This window comes from Oryx dammah, unplaced genomic scaffold (genome assembly GCF_014754425.2).
Source record: "Oryx dammah isolate SB20612 unplaced genomic scaffold, SCBI_Odam_1.1 HiC_scaffold_14, whole genome shotgun sequence".
NCBI classification, from domain to species: domain Eukaryota; kingdom Metazoa; phylum Chordata; class Mammalia; order Artiodactyla; family Bovidae; genus Oryx; species Oryx dammah.
In genome coordinates this window covers 29969634-29985736 of record NW_024070198.1, presented here as the reverse complement: position 1 = coordinate 29985736, position 16103 = coordinate 29969634, and the positions used below count along the sequence as shown (strand labels likewise).

At 40.5% G+C, this 16103-nt stretch overlaps 1 protein-coding gene across 1 annotated transcript in view; it reads right to left on the bottom strand.

The window, feature by feature from the left end:
- The window catches only part of SMC3 (structural maintenance of chromosomes 3), a 38592-nt gene extending 24145 nt beyond the window's left edge, over positions 1–14447 (bottom strand). The window contains exons 1-5 of the mRNA XM_040254416.1: positions 14267–14447; positions 13212–13287; positions 6373–6411; positions 4805–4872; positions 691–762 (exon numbers count right to left, since the gene is read on the bottom strand). Coding sequence (XP_040110350.1) covers positions 691–762; positions 4805–4872; positions 6373–6411; positions 13212–13287; positions 14267–14281 — 270 coding nt within the window. The 5' untranslated portion in view covers positions 14282–14447. The remainder of the gene's footprint in view (positions 1–690; positions 763–4804; positions 4873–6372; positions 6412–13211; positions 13288–14266) is intronic.
- Positions 14448–16103: the final 1656 nt, after the last annotated feature.

The window sequence follows — 16103 nt, the reverse complement described above, 5'->3', positions numbered from 1 at the left end:
GGATTTTCCAGGCAAGTACACTGGAGTGGGTTGCCATTTCCTTCTCCAATGCAGAAAAGTGAAAAGTGAAAGTGAAGTCACTCAGTCATGCCCAACTCTTAGTGACCCCATGGACTGCAGCCTACCAGGCTCCTCCGCCCATGGGATTTTCCAGGCCAAGCGTACTGGGGTGGGTTGCCATTGCCTTCTCCAAGAAAGATATGCTATGAATACTCAATTCCATGACAAAGACCTTTTTTTTTTTTTTCAGTAGAGACCTTTTTTTACAACAGCTTGCACATTCCCACTTGTTTACCAGAATATCCAAAACTTTAAGATAAAGTTAGTATGTAAGCTATAGCTATTTTAGTATAAACTAATCATAAAAGCCTTCCTGGGTAGCTAAAACAGTAAAGAATCTGCCTTCAATGCAGGAAACCTGGGTTCGATCCCTGTGTTGGGAAGATCCCCTGGAGAAGGGCATGGCAACCCACTCCAATATTCTTGTCTGGAGAATTCCATGGACAGAGGAGCCTGGAAGGCTATAGTCCAGGGACTCACAAAGAGTTGGACACAACTGAGTGACTAACACACATAAATCATAAAAGCCTAAGTACAGCTATAAATAAAAGTTTCAAAGCATGAAAAAAAGTCAGCTGCATCAATAAAATTCTCAACATTATTACTGAAAAGAAAAAAACAGTTACTCACCGGTAACCGGTTGTCTGAATTGTCAAAAATAATCTCCACAAAAGCAGAAATAACACGAGGACCAGTACCCTCCTAAAACACAAGAAAAAATTAATGTTATTTAAATGGTATTTTCATATTCTTTAAATACTTTTAAAGTTTAGTGCAGGTAACAAGCCTGATTCAATGGAGGAAAATTTCTATCAGATGAGAATATCACAGCAATCCAGTCTATGCCCCAACCACTAACGCCAAAGAAGCTGAAGTTATATGATTTTTGAAGGCCTACAAGACCTTCTAGAACTAACACCCCAAAAATGAGGTCCTTTTCATTATGGGGGACTGGAATGCAAAAGTAGGAAGTCAAGAGATACCTGAAGTAAAAGGCAAGTTTGGCCTTGGGAGTACAAAATGAAGCTGGGCAAAGGCTAACAGAGTTTTGCCAAGAGAACACACTGGTCATAGCAAACACCCTCTTCCAACAACACGAGAAGACTCTACACATGGACATCACCAGATGGTCAATACAGAAATCAGATGGATTATATTTTTGCAACAGAAGATGGAGAAACTCTATACAGTCAGCAAAAACAAGACTGGGAGCTGACCATGGCTCAGATCATAATTCCTTATTAAAAATTCAGACTTAAATTGACTAAAGTAGGGAAAACCACCAGACCATCCAGGTCTGACCTAAATCAAATCCCTTATGATTATATAGTGGAAGTGACAAACAGATTCAAGGGATTAGATTTGATAGACAGAGTGCCTTAAGAACTATGGATGGAGGTTCATGACATTGTATAGGAGGCAATGATCAAGACCATCCCCAAGAAGACAAAATGCAAAAAGGCAAAATGGTTGTCTGAGGAGGCCTTACAAATAGCTGTGAAAAGAAGAGAAGCAAAAGGCAAAGGAGAAAAGGAAAGATATACCCATCTGAATGCAGAGTTCTAAAGAATAGCAAGGAGGTAAGAAAGTCTTCCGAAGTGATCAATGCAAAGAAATAGAGGAAAACAATAGAATGGGAAAGACTAGAGATCTCTTCAAGAAAATCAGAGATACCAAAGGAACTTTTCATGCAAAGATGGGCACAATGAAGGACAGAAATGGTATGAATGTAACAGAAGCAGAAGATATTAAGAGGTGGCAAGAATACATGAAAGAACTATACAAAAAAGATTTTCATGATCCAGATAACCACGATGGTGTCATCACCTACCGAGAGCCAGACATCCTGGAGTGTGAACTCAAGTGGGCCTTAGGAAGCATCACTATGAACAAAGCTAGTGGAGGTGACAGAATTCCAGCTGAGCTATTTCAAATCCTAAAAGATGATGCTGTGAAAGTGCTGCACTGGATATACCAGCAAATTTGGAAAACTCAGCAGTGGCCACAGGACTGGAAAAGGTCAGTTTTCATCCAATCCCAAAGAAAGGCAATGCCAGAGAATGCTCAAACTACTACACAATTGGATTCATCTCACATGCTAGCAAAGTAATGCTCAAAATTCCCCAAGCCAGGCTTCAATAGTACATGAATCTAGAATTTCCAGATGTTCAAGCTGGCTTTAGAAAAGGCAGAGGAATCAGACATCATACTGTCAACGTCCACTGGATCACAGAAAAAGCAAGAGAGCTCCAGAAAAACACCTACTTCTGCTTTATTCATTACACCAAAGCCTTTGACTGCGTGGATCACAACGAACTGTGAAAATTCTTAAAGAGATGGGAAATAACAGACCACCTGACCTGCCTCCTGAGAAATCTGTATGCATGTCAGAAGCAACAGTTGGAACCGGACATGGAACAACAGACTGGTTCCAAATCGGGAAAGGAATAAGTCAAGGCTATATATTATCAACCTGCTTATTTAACTTATGTGCAGAGTACATCATGCAAAATGCCGGACGGATGAAGCACAACCTGGAATCAAGATTGCCGGGAGAAATATCAATAACCTCAGATACGTGATGACACCACCCTTATGACAGAAAGCGAAGAAGAGCTAAAGAGCCTCTTGATGAAAGTTAAGGAGAGTGAAAAAGTTGGCTTAAAGGTCAACATTCAAAAAACGAAGATCATGGCATTGGTCCCATTACTTCATGGCAAGCAGATGGGAAAACAATGGAAACAGTGACAGACTATTTTCTTGGGCTCCAAAATCGCTGCAGATGGTGACTGCAGCCATTCCTTGGAAGAAAAGCTATGACTAATCTAGACAGCATATTAAAAAGCAGAGACATTACTTTGCTAACAAAAGTCCATCTAGTTAAAGCTATAGTTTTTCCAGTAGTCATGTATGGATGTGAGAGTTGGACTGTAAAGAAAGCTGAGCACTGAAGAATTGATGTTTTTGAACTGTGGCATTGGAGAAGACTCTCAAGAGTCCCTTGGACTGCAAGGATATCAAACCAGTCAATCCCAAAGGAAATCAGTCCTGAATATTCATTGGAAGGACTGATACTGAAGCTGAAGCGCCAATACTCTGGCCACCTGATGTGAACAACTGACTCTTTAGAAAAGACCCTGATTGATGCTGGGCAAGACTGAAGGCAGGAGAAGGGGACAACAGAGGATTGAGATGGTTGGATGGCATCACGATCTCGATGGACCCGAGTCTGAGCAAGTTCCGGGAGTTGATGATGGATAGGAAAGCCTGGCATGCTGCACTCCATGGGGTTGCAGAGTTGGACACAACTGAGCGACTGAACTGTACTGAGAAAATCCTCTTGCCAAAGCAGCAGACACCGGATTAGGATAACAATACTCAACCACAGAGCTTTCTTTTTCTCCTCCAAACAGACTTTGAGAATTTAAAAAATGAGAACTATGCAAAAGATGTCAAAGTTAGATGTAAATAGGTTTTATTCTACATACCACTTCATTTGAGCACAAGACCCCATAGCCACCCAATTTTACCTATTTGCTAATACATAAAACTTTGAGCCTTTCTCTTACAGATTCATCTTAATGTTAGAAAGGAACCCTAACAAAGCATATAATTACTGGAACTGTCTTTTTAAACATTTGAGATATTCTGTATAATTTTAAATCTGCTATGAAAACATACACATTTAACATATCAGATTTTGATCAATTTGTGACCCAGATACTTACCAAGCCCAGATAATTTCTAGATTGTGAAAACTGTTATGAAGTAGTTCAATACAACAAAGAATAACACCTAAAGAAACTATTCTTTTTATGCTCATCTGAGAAACCTAAACAGAGATTTGCTTATAGGCAATCAATCCTGATTACCAGACTAAAAATTCAAATAAAAAAATTAAAATTAAAATTTAAGAGTGGGAGGAAGGAATTCCTTGCCAGTCCTGTGGTTAGGACTTGGTGCTTTCACTACCGTGGCCTTGGTTCAATCCCTGGTTGAGGAATTAAGATCCTGCAAGCCACATGGCACAACCAGAAAAAAGAGTGGGCAGGGGTAGTGGGGGATAATGGTTAGAAAAGAACTTTTTTAAGTCTGAGAGATACTGTGTATATACATAGAAGAATCCTGCTTTCTGGTCTTAAAAGTAATTATAAGCTATATTTAAATAAGACAGATAAGGTACACCATTTTATCACAGACTTTTATACTTTCTTACCTTAAAAGTATTTACTATTTATAATTTAATGAAAACTCTAACAATTTTCATTACTATAAACATACTTTCTTACTGGAAAATAATGTTACCATTTAAGTACAAATATGGCTAAAAATAATTTTATGTGGTTAAGTTTGTAATGGTTGCTTTTCTGTGGCTCCATATTAACTTGATTGAGTCTCAAACTTTCTAATCCCCAACCTAACTCGTTTTTCTCCTCAGCAAACCAGATTCCAGACCCTTACCAGGCCATACTCTTTAAATATATAATTTATATTTATATGGAAGATATATCCACCCATAGGGAACTCCTAAAATTTTTTTAACCATCATATAAAAATTAAGCCTTTATCCTGCATTAATATAGTACACTAAATTTCACAATTACAGAACAATAAACATAAGAAACATATGGTGCCATGTTCACAAAAGATCTGAAACTTGAAAAAATAATTTTGTTTAGCGGAACTGACAATGTATTTTTAGAAGTACTTAAAACCGGTAATGTTTTAAAGCAGTCTCACTCACATGTAACAAAGCCAATCGCTGTTCCGGACGAAGATGACTAAACTCATCACTGAGAACAAACTGAATTGCTAGAAACATAAAAACAACTATTAGTACAATCTAAAAAAGATTTTAAAAAGATTTATGCTTTAGTTATAATCTCCCATACCTTCAGAGAACACAGTGTTTCTATCAGGTAATAAACAATACAGATTAACTGTTTCATATAGACAAAAGGAATGCAAAAAATTTGCCTGTACAGATTAATCACCTACGAAATGATGATATTAGAAAAATATTAACACGCTTTCACTAAAACATTTAATGTAAGAAAATAAAAACAGTGAAATACACAAAAAGACAAGTAGAACTAAGGTGTGACTTGATCAGAGTATACCTGTTCAGGTTTCATGCTATATTTGCTTTTATCCACTACATATAAGTGATATAAATTAAAATATTTAACAAAATAGGATATATTCCTATAATATCGTTAATTGGATACTTTGTCAAAAGAAACAGAACTAAGTAGGAAATACCGGGAAACGCTTCAGATTTCCACTCTCTGCTGCAGTACTTACAATGCTTTTTGTCTTCTATAAATAAGAAGGTGTCATTCATGCCACTGCCTCAGAATGCCTAACTGGACGACCCTCTCCTAGAAATTTAACTCTTTACTCAACTTTTGTATTCCCAGTCCACCCGAGAGACTTTTGACACTCTAGAAGACTGAGTGTGTGTATATGAATATGTATGTTGGGGGTGATGGTGGGGATTGGTTTTCTTTTATAATCACCTTGGAGGAGACAAATTCACACTCCTAGAGATTATGAAATACTTCCACTCCAATCCTACTCTTCTCACCATCCCCAAATTACAACTACTGATGGGATACAGAGTGCCCTTTAGAGCTGTGAGCAGAGAAGGGACAGAACCTCTACTATTACTAATGCTCCCTTTTTCCTCAAGCACCACTCAACTAAGACGTTCAAAAATTCTTCAACCTACTCTATATAGTCCAAATCTGTTAAAATATTTCTCCTCTCCAAAGAATTTAACACAGGCATTACTATTCTTAAATGCATTTTAAGAGCTAGTTTTCAAAGTTCTATTTACTACCTTCTGACAACTGTCTTTGTTGAGTCTACAGTTTTTTATACTCCTCCATCTTTTATTAAAATAATTTAGATGAAACAGACAAGCTATTTCCCATAACAATATTAACTATTCTACTGCACTTATATTCTTTCTCTCTCTTTCTGCATTTACAACATTTATATATGGCACTGAAGTTTAGAAAGCACTTCTATACATAAATCTCGTTTGATTCTCACAACTCATCTAAGGTAGGCAGGGTAAATACCTGTTTTTAAAGTGAAAGACTACTTTGAGAAGTTGTTTTGCATCATCTCACATGGCTAATTAGCCACTAGTGCAGAGCTCAGATTCTTACACTCTAAACCCTCTACATTAAATTTCAATCATGTTTGAAGAAGTATTTCTTCTGTTTCATGCAGACATAACCTCAGATAGACTACCTTAAGATACCTAGGTCTTATTATATTTAGAATTCAAAATATAATACCTACCATAAAAAAAGTTACTTTTTCCAGATCCATTTCTGCCCACTGTAAAATTTCAAAAAGTATGTTATTTTGTGTAAAAAACAGTAAAATTTTAAACTGAAAGTATTCAAAGATATAAAATCCTATTTTCTAACAAACATTTTAAAACTTAAATACAACAGAACAGTGAACAGCAAATAATAAAACAGCTTTAATTACCAAATGAGTACAGTTTTTGTATCATCTTCAGTTTTTTTCTTAAAGAAATTTATTTCATTGTTTACTTTTTTGCTCTTTCTCAATAGTTTAAAATTAACAGGAATAACTAAACATATTACCTGGTCTTCATTACAATGGACATGTAATTCTATTTTAATTGTATATAATACATCTAACAATTTAAAGATTCACATGCTAAAATTTTAAAATACTTAAACAGTCATTAAAAATTCTCAAACCATTTCCATGTTAAAACAGTTTTCTGATCAGCCCTATACATCAAGTAGAGTCTCTCAGAATCACAAAAATACAGACAACTATAAGGCACTTGTTTTACTACCTGAATTCAGAAATAAGCAATTCTATACATAAAAGAAAATCAAATGCATCAGGTATAATGAATTTATTTGAACTTTTCTGTTCAGCAGCATTTTCATTAAGAGTCATGAACAACTATGTTACTCTCTATCTTGACCAATATCCTGAACAATTTAGCCCCAAAGTCATTATCTTAATCCAGAGTAAATTCTAAAGAGATCAGAAAATAATGAAGTGCTTTAAAAAAAAAAAAAGGCATACAACAGACACAGGCCAACTTGAAGGGGGTCTTCTACTAGGGAAATCTAGGATAATTTGAGCACTAAAACAATTAGATGAATTATAAATTAGGACTTGGGTGGAAGTGGAGGAGAATAATTCATGAGTCCATACTGAAAGTAAAAAAATAAACAACTAAGGAGAATGGATGCCTGATTATAGTAAAATAACAAAGGGTAAATGTTGAGAGGAGTGCTGGAAATAGAATATCATCATCCTGTAACTACCAGAATAAAGGCAAGAATTATTGATGAATACTAAATCTAAGGGGGAATTTTGATAAGGAACACAGTATTTGCATGGTCCCCAAATCTCTCCACATTATTTATCAGTTGCAAAGGAAAAAACACTACTATAGTGGAAAAATGACACACTCTTTACTGATCAAAAGTATAATCATCAATAAGCAGCAGAGGGAGATCGTGCGCCTACATGTGGAATACCCTGAAAAAGGACACATCATTTACGTAGTATTTCTCAAAACCAACATTGTAAAAGACAAAGGCTGTGGAAACGACCCAGAATAAATGAGAATAGAGAGACGTGACAACTAAATGCAACGCCTGATCCTAAATTAAATCCTGTACTGGGGTGGGGGGAAATGTTATAAAGCACATTTCTCGGTCAGTCAACATAAATAGAAAATAAAAATAAATGATTACTGCATTGATGCTAAATTTACTGACATTGATAACTCTACTAAGATGGCTTCACAAAATCTGTCTAGAAGTGATCCAATGTGACCACAAACCAGGATATATCTTCTTTGTAAAGGTATGACCTTCTCCCCTCACTCTTGCCCTCAAACTGCACTCTCCCATTAAGGCCCTAGCAGCTAAGCAGGCTTGGGGCTCTGTTTTCCAGCAAAGCAGGGGACTAACACAAGTATAGGTCATTAACAGGAAATAGCTATCTCTGGGTAGAGGGACTACAGTTTAAATTTTTTTCCTTTTAGCTTCTATGCTCTTTATGTTCTACAAAGTCACGTATATTTCTTTTGTTAGAAGGATAGGGATAAATATAACCTTAAAAAGGTTTATGGTTATTACATTTAAACATCAAACAAGTATCAGCACACGAGGTTCTCCCTGCCTTCAAATCATTATTTTTCTAAGGGTCAAAAATCATTAAACAAAGTGGTATGCTTTCAAAAGATATGTTTAGGATCAATCTCAGTGTATATTACTTTCAGTCTTTCTTACATGATTAACGGACTTGTTTTTATTTTTTAAGTTTTTTTTTTGATGTGGACTGTTTTTAAAGTCTTTATTAAATTTGTTACAATATTATTTCTGCTTTATGCTTTTGTGACCATGAGGCATGGGGATCTTTGCTCCTGGACCAGGGATTGAACCTGCACCTTGTGTACTGGAAGGTGAAGTCTCAACCACTGGACTGCCAGGAAGTCCAGACTTGTTTTTAAAATACATTAAACAATATCATTTTTTTTTCAGTTAAACAAAAGAACATTTAGATAATTTCCTTTGTAACTGTGACTATTAACAATCCTAATGTTTCAACCAAAGTAGTAAAATAGCTACCTGGTAAGAGGCCCTACCAGAAGAATTGATGCTTTTGAACTGTGGTGTTGGGAGAAGACTCTTGAGAGTCCCTTGGACTGCAGGGAGATCCAACCAGTCCATTCTGAAGGAGATCAGCCCTGGGATTTCTTTGGAGGGAATGATGCTGAAGCTGAAACTCCAGTACTTTGGCCACCTCAAGCGAAGAGTTGACTCACTGGAAAAGACTCTGATGCTGGGAGGGATTGGGGGCAGGAGGAGAAGGGGACGACAGAGGATGAGATGGCTGGATGACATCACTGACTCGATGGACTCGAGTCTGAGTGAACTCCGGGAGTTGGTGATGGACAGGGATGCCTGATGTGCTGCGATTCATGGGGTCGAAAAGAGTCAGACACGACTGAGTGACTGAACTGAACTAAACTGAAGAGGCCCTACAGATATAATTTAATCATTCTAGGTAATGATGGCCATCATTTTACAAAACCAAAACGATTGAAATGTTGAAATGTCAAGAACAACCAACCAACCAACCAAACATGTCGTCGCTCAGTCCTGTCCGACTCTTTGTGACCCCATGGACTGTAGCCGACCAGGCTCCCCGGTCCATGGGATTTTCCAGGCAAGAGCACTGGAGTGGATTTCCATTTCCTTCTCCAGGGGATCTTCCTGACCCAGGGATCGAAGCGGGGTCTCCCTCATTGCAGTCAGACGCTTTACCCTCTAAGCCACCAGGGATAAAATTAGTCCTCCACTGGGTTCCAGACCCAAGGATTTAATCAACCATAGACTGGGGGTTTTCAGAAAGTTTCAAAAACAAACCAGAATTTGCCACAAGCTGGCAACTATTTACACATGATGTACATTGTATTTACAGCTATTTACACAGCATTTACACTGTATTACAAGTAATCTAGGGATATGCTTAGGTTATATGCAAAAAGACTAAGATTTGATAAACAAGTTTTAGTCACATCCAAGATACCAAAGAGAAACTATAACTGTGTAAAACTGATATTTAAGATATTTAACCACTTCTAATTTATGAGTTAAGGAAATAATCTAAATCTAGTAATTATTCACGTTTCTCCATTTCTAAAGATTTTCTGATTGATGAAAATCAGAAGACGGTTATAATCAAAATGTAAGTAAAACTCTAGTACAATCAATCTATTCTTATAGCACACTAATTAATGATTTTTCAGTAGGTTAAGGCAGAAGGAAAAGTATGTTTTTATTACCAACTACAAAGCTGCAACTGATGTTTCAAAGGCAGGCTTTTTCATGCCCTCAATTTTTAAATCTTATTATTTATTTCAAAATAAAATATGAGTCTCAAAAGTTTCTCTGGGAACATCAGTATTCACTGTTCACCCTTATTTTTGTGTTGTCAACTAAACTGGCACTTGTCAAGAGCATTTACCAGCAACAGAACAACAAGGGCATTTGCCATTTGCCTCTGCAGAGATTGAACCCTGTGCTGCTGCAGCTGCTGGCCTTCAGCAGCACCCCCCCAGCGCCACCCCCCCCCCGCCCCCAGCTGAATTCAGGGTGGAGAGTCAGGCACTGTGCACACTCTCACTTTCCCACCAGGGAAACTGGTGCAACAGGTCTTCAGATAGATATTTTCAGGAACTGATTTCATGATCCCACTCCCTGCATCTCTTCAGATCTAGAAAATAACTAAATCCCTTCATGATGACATTCTCTCCTCTTGACTAGCAGAAAACTTTGTGTCAAGTAAGCGCTTGCAAAGTAATGTTCAAAATTCTCCAAGCAAGGTTTCAGTTCTCCTGAACAGAGAACTCCTAGATGTTCAAGCTGGATTTAGAAAAGGCAGAGGAACCAGAGATCAAATTGCCAACGTCCACTGGATCAAAGAAAAGCAAGAGAGTTCCAAAAAAATATCCACCTCTGCTTCACTGACTACGCTAAAGCCTTTGACTGTGTGGATCACAATAAACTGTGGAAAATTCTTCTTCTGATGAGACTACCAGACCACCTTACCTGCCTCCAGAGAAACCTGTTAGAAGAGTTAGAACTCAACATGGAACAATGGACTGGTTCAAAATAGGGAAAGGAGTGCATCAAGGCTGTACATTTTCACCCTGCTTATTTAACTTATATGCAGAGTACATCATGAGAAATGCTGGGCTGGATGAAGCACAGGCTGGAATCAAGATTGCCGCGAGAAATATCAATCACCTCAGATATGCAGATGATATACCACCCTTATGGCAGAAAGCGAAGAGGAACTGAAGAGCCTCTTGCTGAAGGTGAAAGAGGAGAGTGAAAAAGCTGGCTTAATACTCAACATTCAAAAAACGACGACCATGGCATCCGGTCCCATCTTTTCATGGCAAATAGATGGAGAAATAATGGAAACTGTGAGACTATTTTTTGGGGCTCCAAAATCACTGCAGATGGTGACTGCAGCCATGAAATTAAAAGACGCTTGCTTCTTGGAAGAAAAGCTATGACTAACCTAGACAGCATATTAAAAAGCAGACATTACTTTGCCTACAAAGGTCTGCCTAGTCAAAGCTATGGTTTTTTCAGTAGTCGTGTACGGATGTGAGAGTTGGACCATAAACAAGGCTGAGCACCAAGAATTGATGCTTTTGAACTGTGGTGTTGGAGAAGACTCTTGGGAGTCCCTTGTACTGCAAGGAGATCAAACCAGTCAATCCTAAAGAAAATCAATCCTGAATACTTACTGTAAGGACTGATGTTGAAGCTGAAGCTCCAATACTTTGGCCACCTGATGAGAACGGCCAACTTATTAGAAAAGACCCTGATGCCGGGAAAGATTGAAGGCAGGAGGAGAAGCGGGTGACAGAAATGAGATGGTTGGACCGCATCACCAACTCGATGGACATGAGTCGGAGCAAACTCCGGGAGATGGTAAAGGACAGGGAAGGCTGGCATGCTGCACTCCATGGGGTCACAAAGAGTCAGACACAATCTAGCGACTGAATAACCACCAAAAGGCTTGAATGCACTGAACTTCCCCCTCACCAAAATCTTAAGAGACTGACCTTCCCCCACTGCCTCTTTGGAGCAGTCTCTCAGAGTTATCTGAGGTGCTTATCTCCTGGGCTGCAGTCCTCATTTTGCCCCAAATAAAACTTAATTCCCAACTCATGCATTTTTTTTAGTCAACAGTATGAATCTTAACCTCACCTCAAGCTATGGACTCCATGGTACATACTCTCCCTGACCCCCAATTCATGTTAAAGCCCTAACCCCACTGTGTGAAGCTTTTTGGAGATAAGGGGGTCTTTGGGAGGTAATTTACATGAGGTTAGGAGTGAGGCCTTTATGGTAGGACTATGGCTCTTTCAAGAGGGAGAGGTTCAAACAAAGGTTCTCCAGAGCAGTGAAAAAATAAATCCCTGTTGTTTAACCCATCTAGTCTATGATATTTTGTTGTGGCAGACCAAGCCAACTAGGACACTGTATAGCTGAAATCTATGTTGATAGCGATTCTATACTTTTCTGGTGTCTGCTGCTGCTGCTGCTGCTAAGTCGCTTCAGTTGTGTCCGACTCTGTACGACCCCATAGATGGCAGCCCAACAGGCTCCCCTGTCCCTGGGATTCTCCAGGCAAGAATACTGGAATGGGTTGCCATTTCCTTCTCCAATGCATGAAAGTGAAAACTGAAAGTGAAGTCGCTCAGCCGTGTCTGACTCTTAGTGACCCCATGGACTGCAGCCTACCAGGCTCCTCTGTCCATGGGATTTTCCAGGCGAGAGTACTGGAGTGGGGTGCCATTGCCTTCTCCTTTCTGGTGTCTAGAAGCACTCATTTAATCTGTTCTTTAAAAACTCAGCAGATGGTCAGAAAACACTTGCTGTCTGTATCACTATCATCTGTAGAACCTATATATTAACTATTATGTTGAAGGACAATCACCATTAGCCCCCTTATCCTCACATTATTGCTTTCTCATTTAATGTTCCCAACAGCCATAAGAAACATGTATCATTATTTCCACTTTCCAAGTGAGAAAACTGAAGCATCAGGAAGTCTGAAGAATACATAGCAGAACTGGGATTTGAATCCCATTCTGCCATGATCCAAAGTTTATGCTTTTCCTACCAAGCTGCATGGTCTGTCCTTGGACATTATAATAGGAAAAAAAAATAATCTTAGAACAACCTAATTTGTGACTAAAGAATGGTCATCTTTGAAATAAGGCAATAGTGACCATTTTTAAAGTAGGAAATGACATACCAAGAATAGCTGAAATGCTAAATTTAGTGCCATTCACTATAAACTTAAATCTATTAAAACACATACACACAAGGCTACCAAATAAAAATGAATACTCTGTCTTACCCAAGTATTTTTAAACGTAAAAAGGAAGCAATTTCATCAGTGCAGATAAAAGTATTCACACAGAAAAAAAAACCATATAAATTTATGTAATATTAAGACAATTCCTATCTCCTTAAGCCTCATGTAGACAAATTTAAACGACTACGTAGACAGAAAATTGACAAGAATGAACCATGAACACTTACCAATAACATTATGTTTTGAACTGAACGGGTCTACAATTGTTTGATCTCTATAACTTCGAAAACCCTGGATAATAACCTAACAAACAGAAGAGAGATTTTTTTCAGAAAGAAATAACACACCCCAAAAGAAATAACTTCTAAGCTAGTATTTTCCTTTTGTCCTCCTTCCCTTTCTGGTTTCCCATTTAATGCCAAATAGAAAAATTTCTATGTCAAAGAAGAAAAATTTATCTTGGAAAATGATTTAAAAATCTTCTTAAAACTGCCCGTATATCAGTAACCACTGCCAGTGTTGCTTAGGAGAAGTTATAATTAGTAACCTGTTAGGGAGCGCTCAAAATCAAATACACTGGATAAGGCTGGCTGGAACACGAACCATCAGAGGGCCGGATAAAAGTCTTATCAAGTATGCACGGGGGCTCAGCGGTCCTGGGCGCCCCTTTCAGTCACACTCTGGCCAAAAAAGAGTCGCCCATCCAGGACAGGACTGCTCAGAGTCCAACACGTCCAGCCGAGAAACTTCTCTGAAGGAGTGTGAATGGGCTCATTTTCGGGGTGGCCTCCAGCGCGGGAAGACCATTCCGACAGAAAGTAAACAACGGAATGAGGAGACGCTACACATTCTGCAGGAAGGAGGGACCCTTTCACGTCTCCGGTTAACTCGGGGAGGAGCGAGGCCCCTGGCTTCGCTGACACCCAGCTTGGACCCCACAGGCTTCCCGAGGCCGGGGACACCCTCTCTTCACACACGCCACGCAAAAGGCCCGCGAGGGGGCTGGCCAGCCCCGCGGGACCAAGCTGCTTCTCGTCCACCCGGGAGGGCCCGGTTCCCTCCAAAAGGCCCACTTCGCCAGCCCCTCCAGCTCTCTCCGCTAGAGCTCGCCTCCCTCAGGCAAGCGCCCTGCGGAGAGGCTCGGGCTCCACAGCGGCGCCCCGAGCTGCGCCCCTCCCCCACCGTCCCCGTCCCGCCCCGCGCCACCCTGCACGAAGCAACACCCCCGACAGGAGCTGTCCTCACGAGCCCCTGAGGGGCGGGAGGGACGCACAGGCCTCACCTGCTTTATGTACATGGTTCCGCGCCCCTGGCCGGGGAGAAGGGCTCCCGGCGAGCAGCAACAACTCGGCAGCGGGGTTAGGTGAGGCGCCTAAGAGACCCCACCCCCCAAGGCGCCGCTTGCACCCCTCGAGCCAAACAAAATGGCGGCGCCCAGGGAGGCGGAGTCCCCGCCTCGGACGGAACCACCCTCGCAGCTTCCCTCGGAACGTGGGGGGAATCAGAGTCAGATCTGCTCTGTCTTTTTAGCAAAAGAGCCTTCTACGATGTCGTTAGCTGAATTTCATGGGACTCCTCAATTTTTAAATGAATTTTCCCTGAGAACTAGTCGGAAACTTCATTCGGAAAAGCCTTGGTCGTGAGAGTGACCTGTATACCCTCCGAGCGCGCAGCCAATGGTTGCGGCCACAAGGTGGCGAAAGGTTCGGCGCCAAAGCTGAGAGAGGGTGTCCAAGCGCCAGTAGCCGTTCGAGTTGACGGCCCCGTGGTCTCGCGCTGTTTGGAAATACCGAGCTGGGGCGGGCGGCGCGGCTGCCCAAACCTGTAGAGTGCACGACCTGGGGGGAAACTCGGCGGGCAGAATCCCTGGTCCTCTATTATTCTCTCTCTCTTGTATAATTTAGAATGGCCCCCGCTGGCTCTGGACTCCCCACTCTCAGGACAGCCCCAAATGGACTTGACGCTAGAAAATTAATTTTAATAGTCATAGTTATTAATATCCCAGAGCTGTTACTGCTCTGCCAATTGCTATAAATCTAAGCAGATTGGACGACTGCAACGCAAAGATTTACTTAAGATTAAAACCCCTCGCCCCCCCTTTTTTTTCCTAACAGCCTAAAAGCTTGGAGGTGCTAGTGGCAACCCTGGGCGTATCTGATCTGCACCAATCGCAGGAGAAAAACTCGGATCTCTGGGCCGCTGTAAAATTACCTGCCACTCAGCACTCAAGTTGGGCGGTCCTTGCCACCCTTCCCGTTACGGCGGGCAGTTCTAGCGCTGATTATTTCTACATTGAACTATTTCAAATGACTAACTTCATCCCTGTCAACGCCTCTTGGTGCTGGAAGAAGACTTTATGTACCTTTTTAATAGATGAAGAGGACAGGGACACTTCAGGGAAAACAAATGACTTATTAGAGGGAGCAAGGGAGAGAGAAAGAGCACTTCAGGGAAAACATACCACTTTTAGGAAAGTCAAACCGGCCCTTAGGAGAAGAGATGGAAGTCGCTGGTTTTTGCGACTTTGAGTATTACTTCCGTGATGAGGCCAAACAAACTGAAAAGTTTTAGTTTGGAGCAGAGAAAGATTCATTGCGAGGAGAATGGGGCAGCTTATGTTCAAAAAGCACAAACTACCCAATGGTTTTCTGGGAAGAGTTTTTATAAGCAAATTTTGGAGGAAGGGCTGCAGAGGTGTGTGACCTTCTGGTATAGTAACGGTGATATTCCAGGACTCTCAATTATCAGCCCTCTTGTTCCAGCCAGTCAGGGGTCCACATGCTTGCGCTCAGCCTTCATTTACCGTTCTTGATCTGCCTGGGGGACTTAGTGCCTGTAGAACGCAAGAGATGTGTATCAGATTGTAGTGTGTGTACCTTGAAAAAGAACTAGGACCCCTCCCCATCACTGCTCTATTGTTTCTTGCCTCCTTTTAATTTCTTTCTACATTCCCTCACTCCCCTAGTTAGTAACTTTGAATATGCCCTTTGGAGTTCAGGGAAAATCTAGGAGGCTGAAGCCTTTTTCCTACAAACAAGAAATGGGAGACACAGAAAGGCTTTTGGTATGTGGTAGGGCCCCCAGGGTCCTGCCTGGGTTCAGTAACACTCAAAAATCTG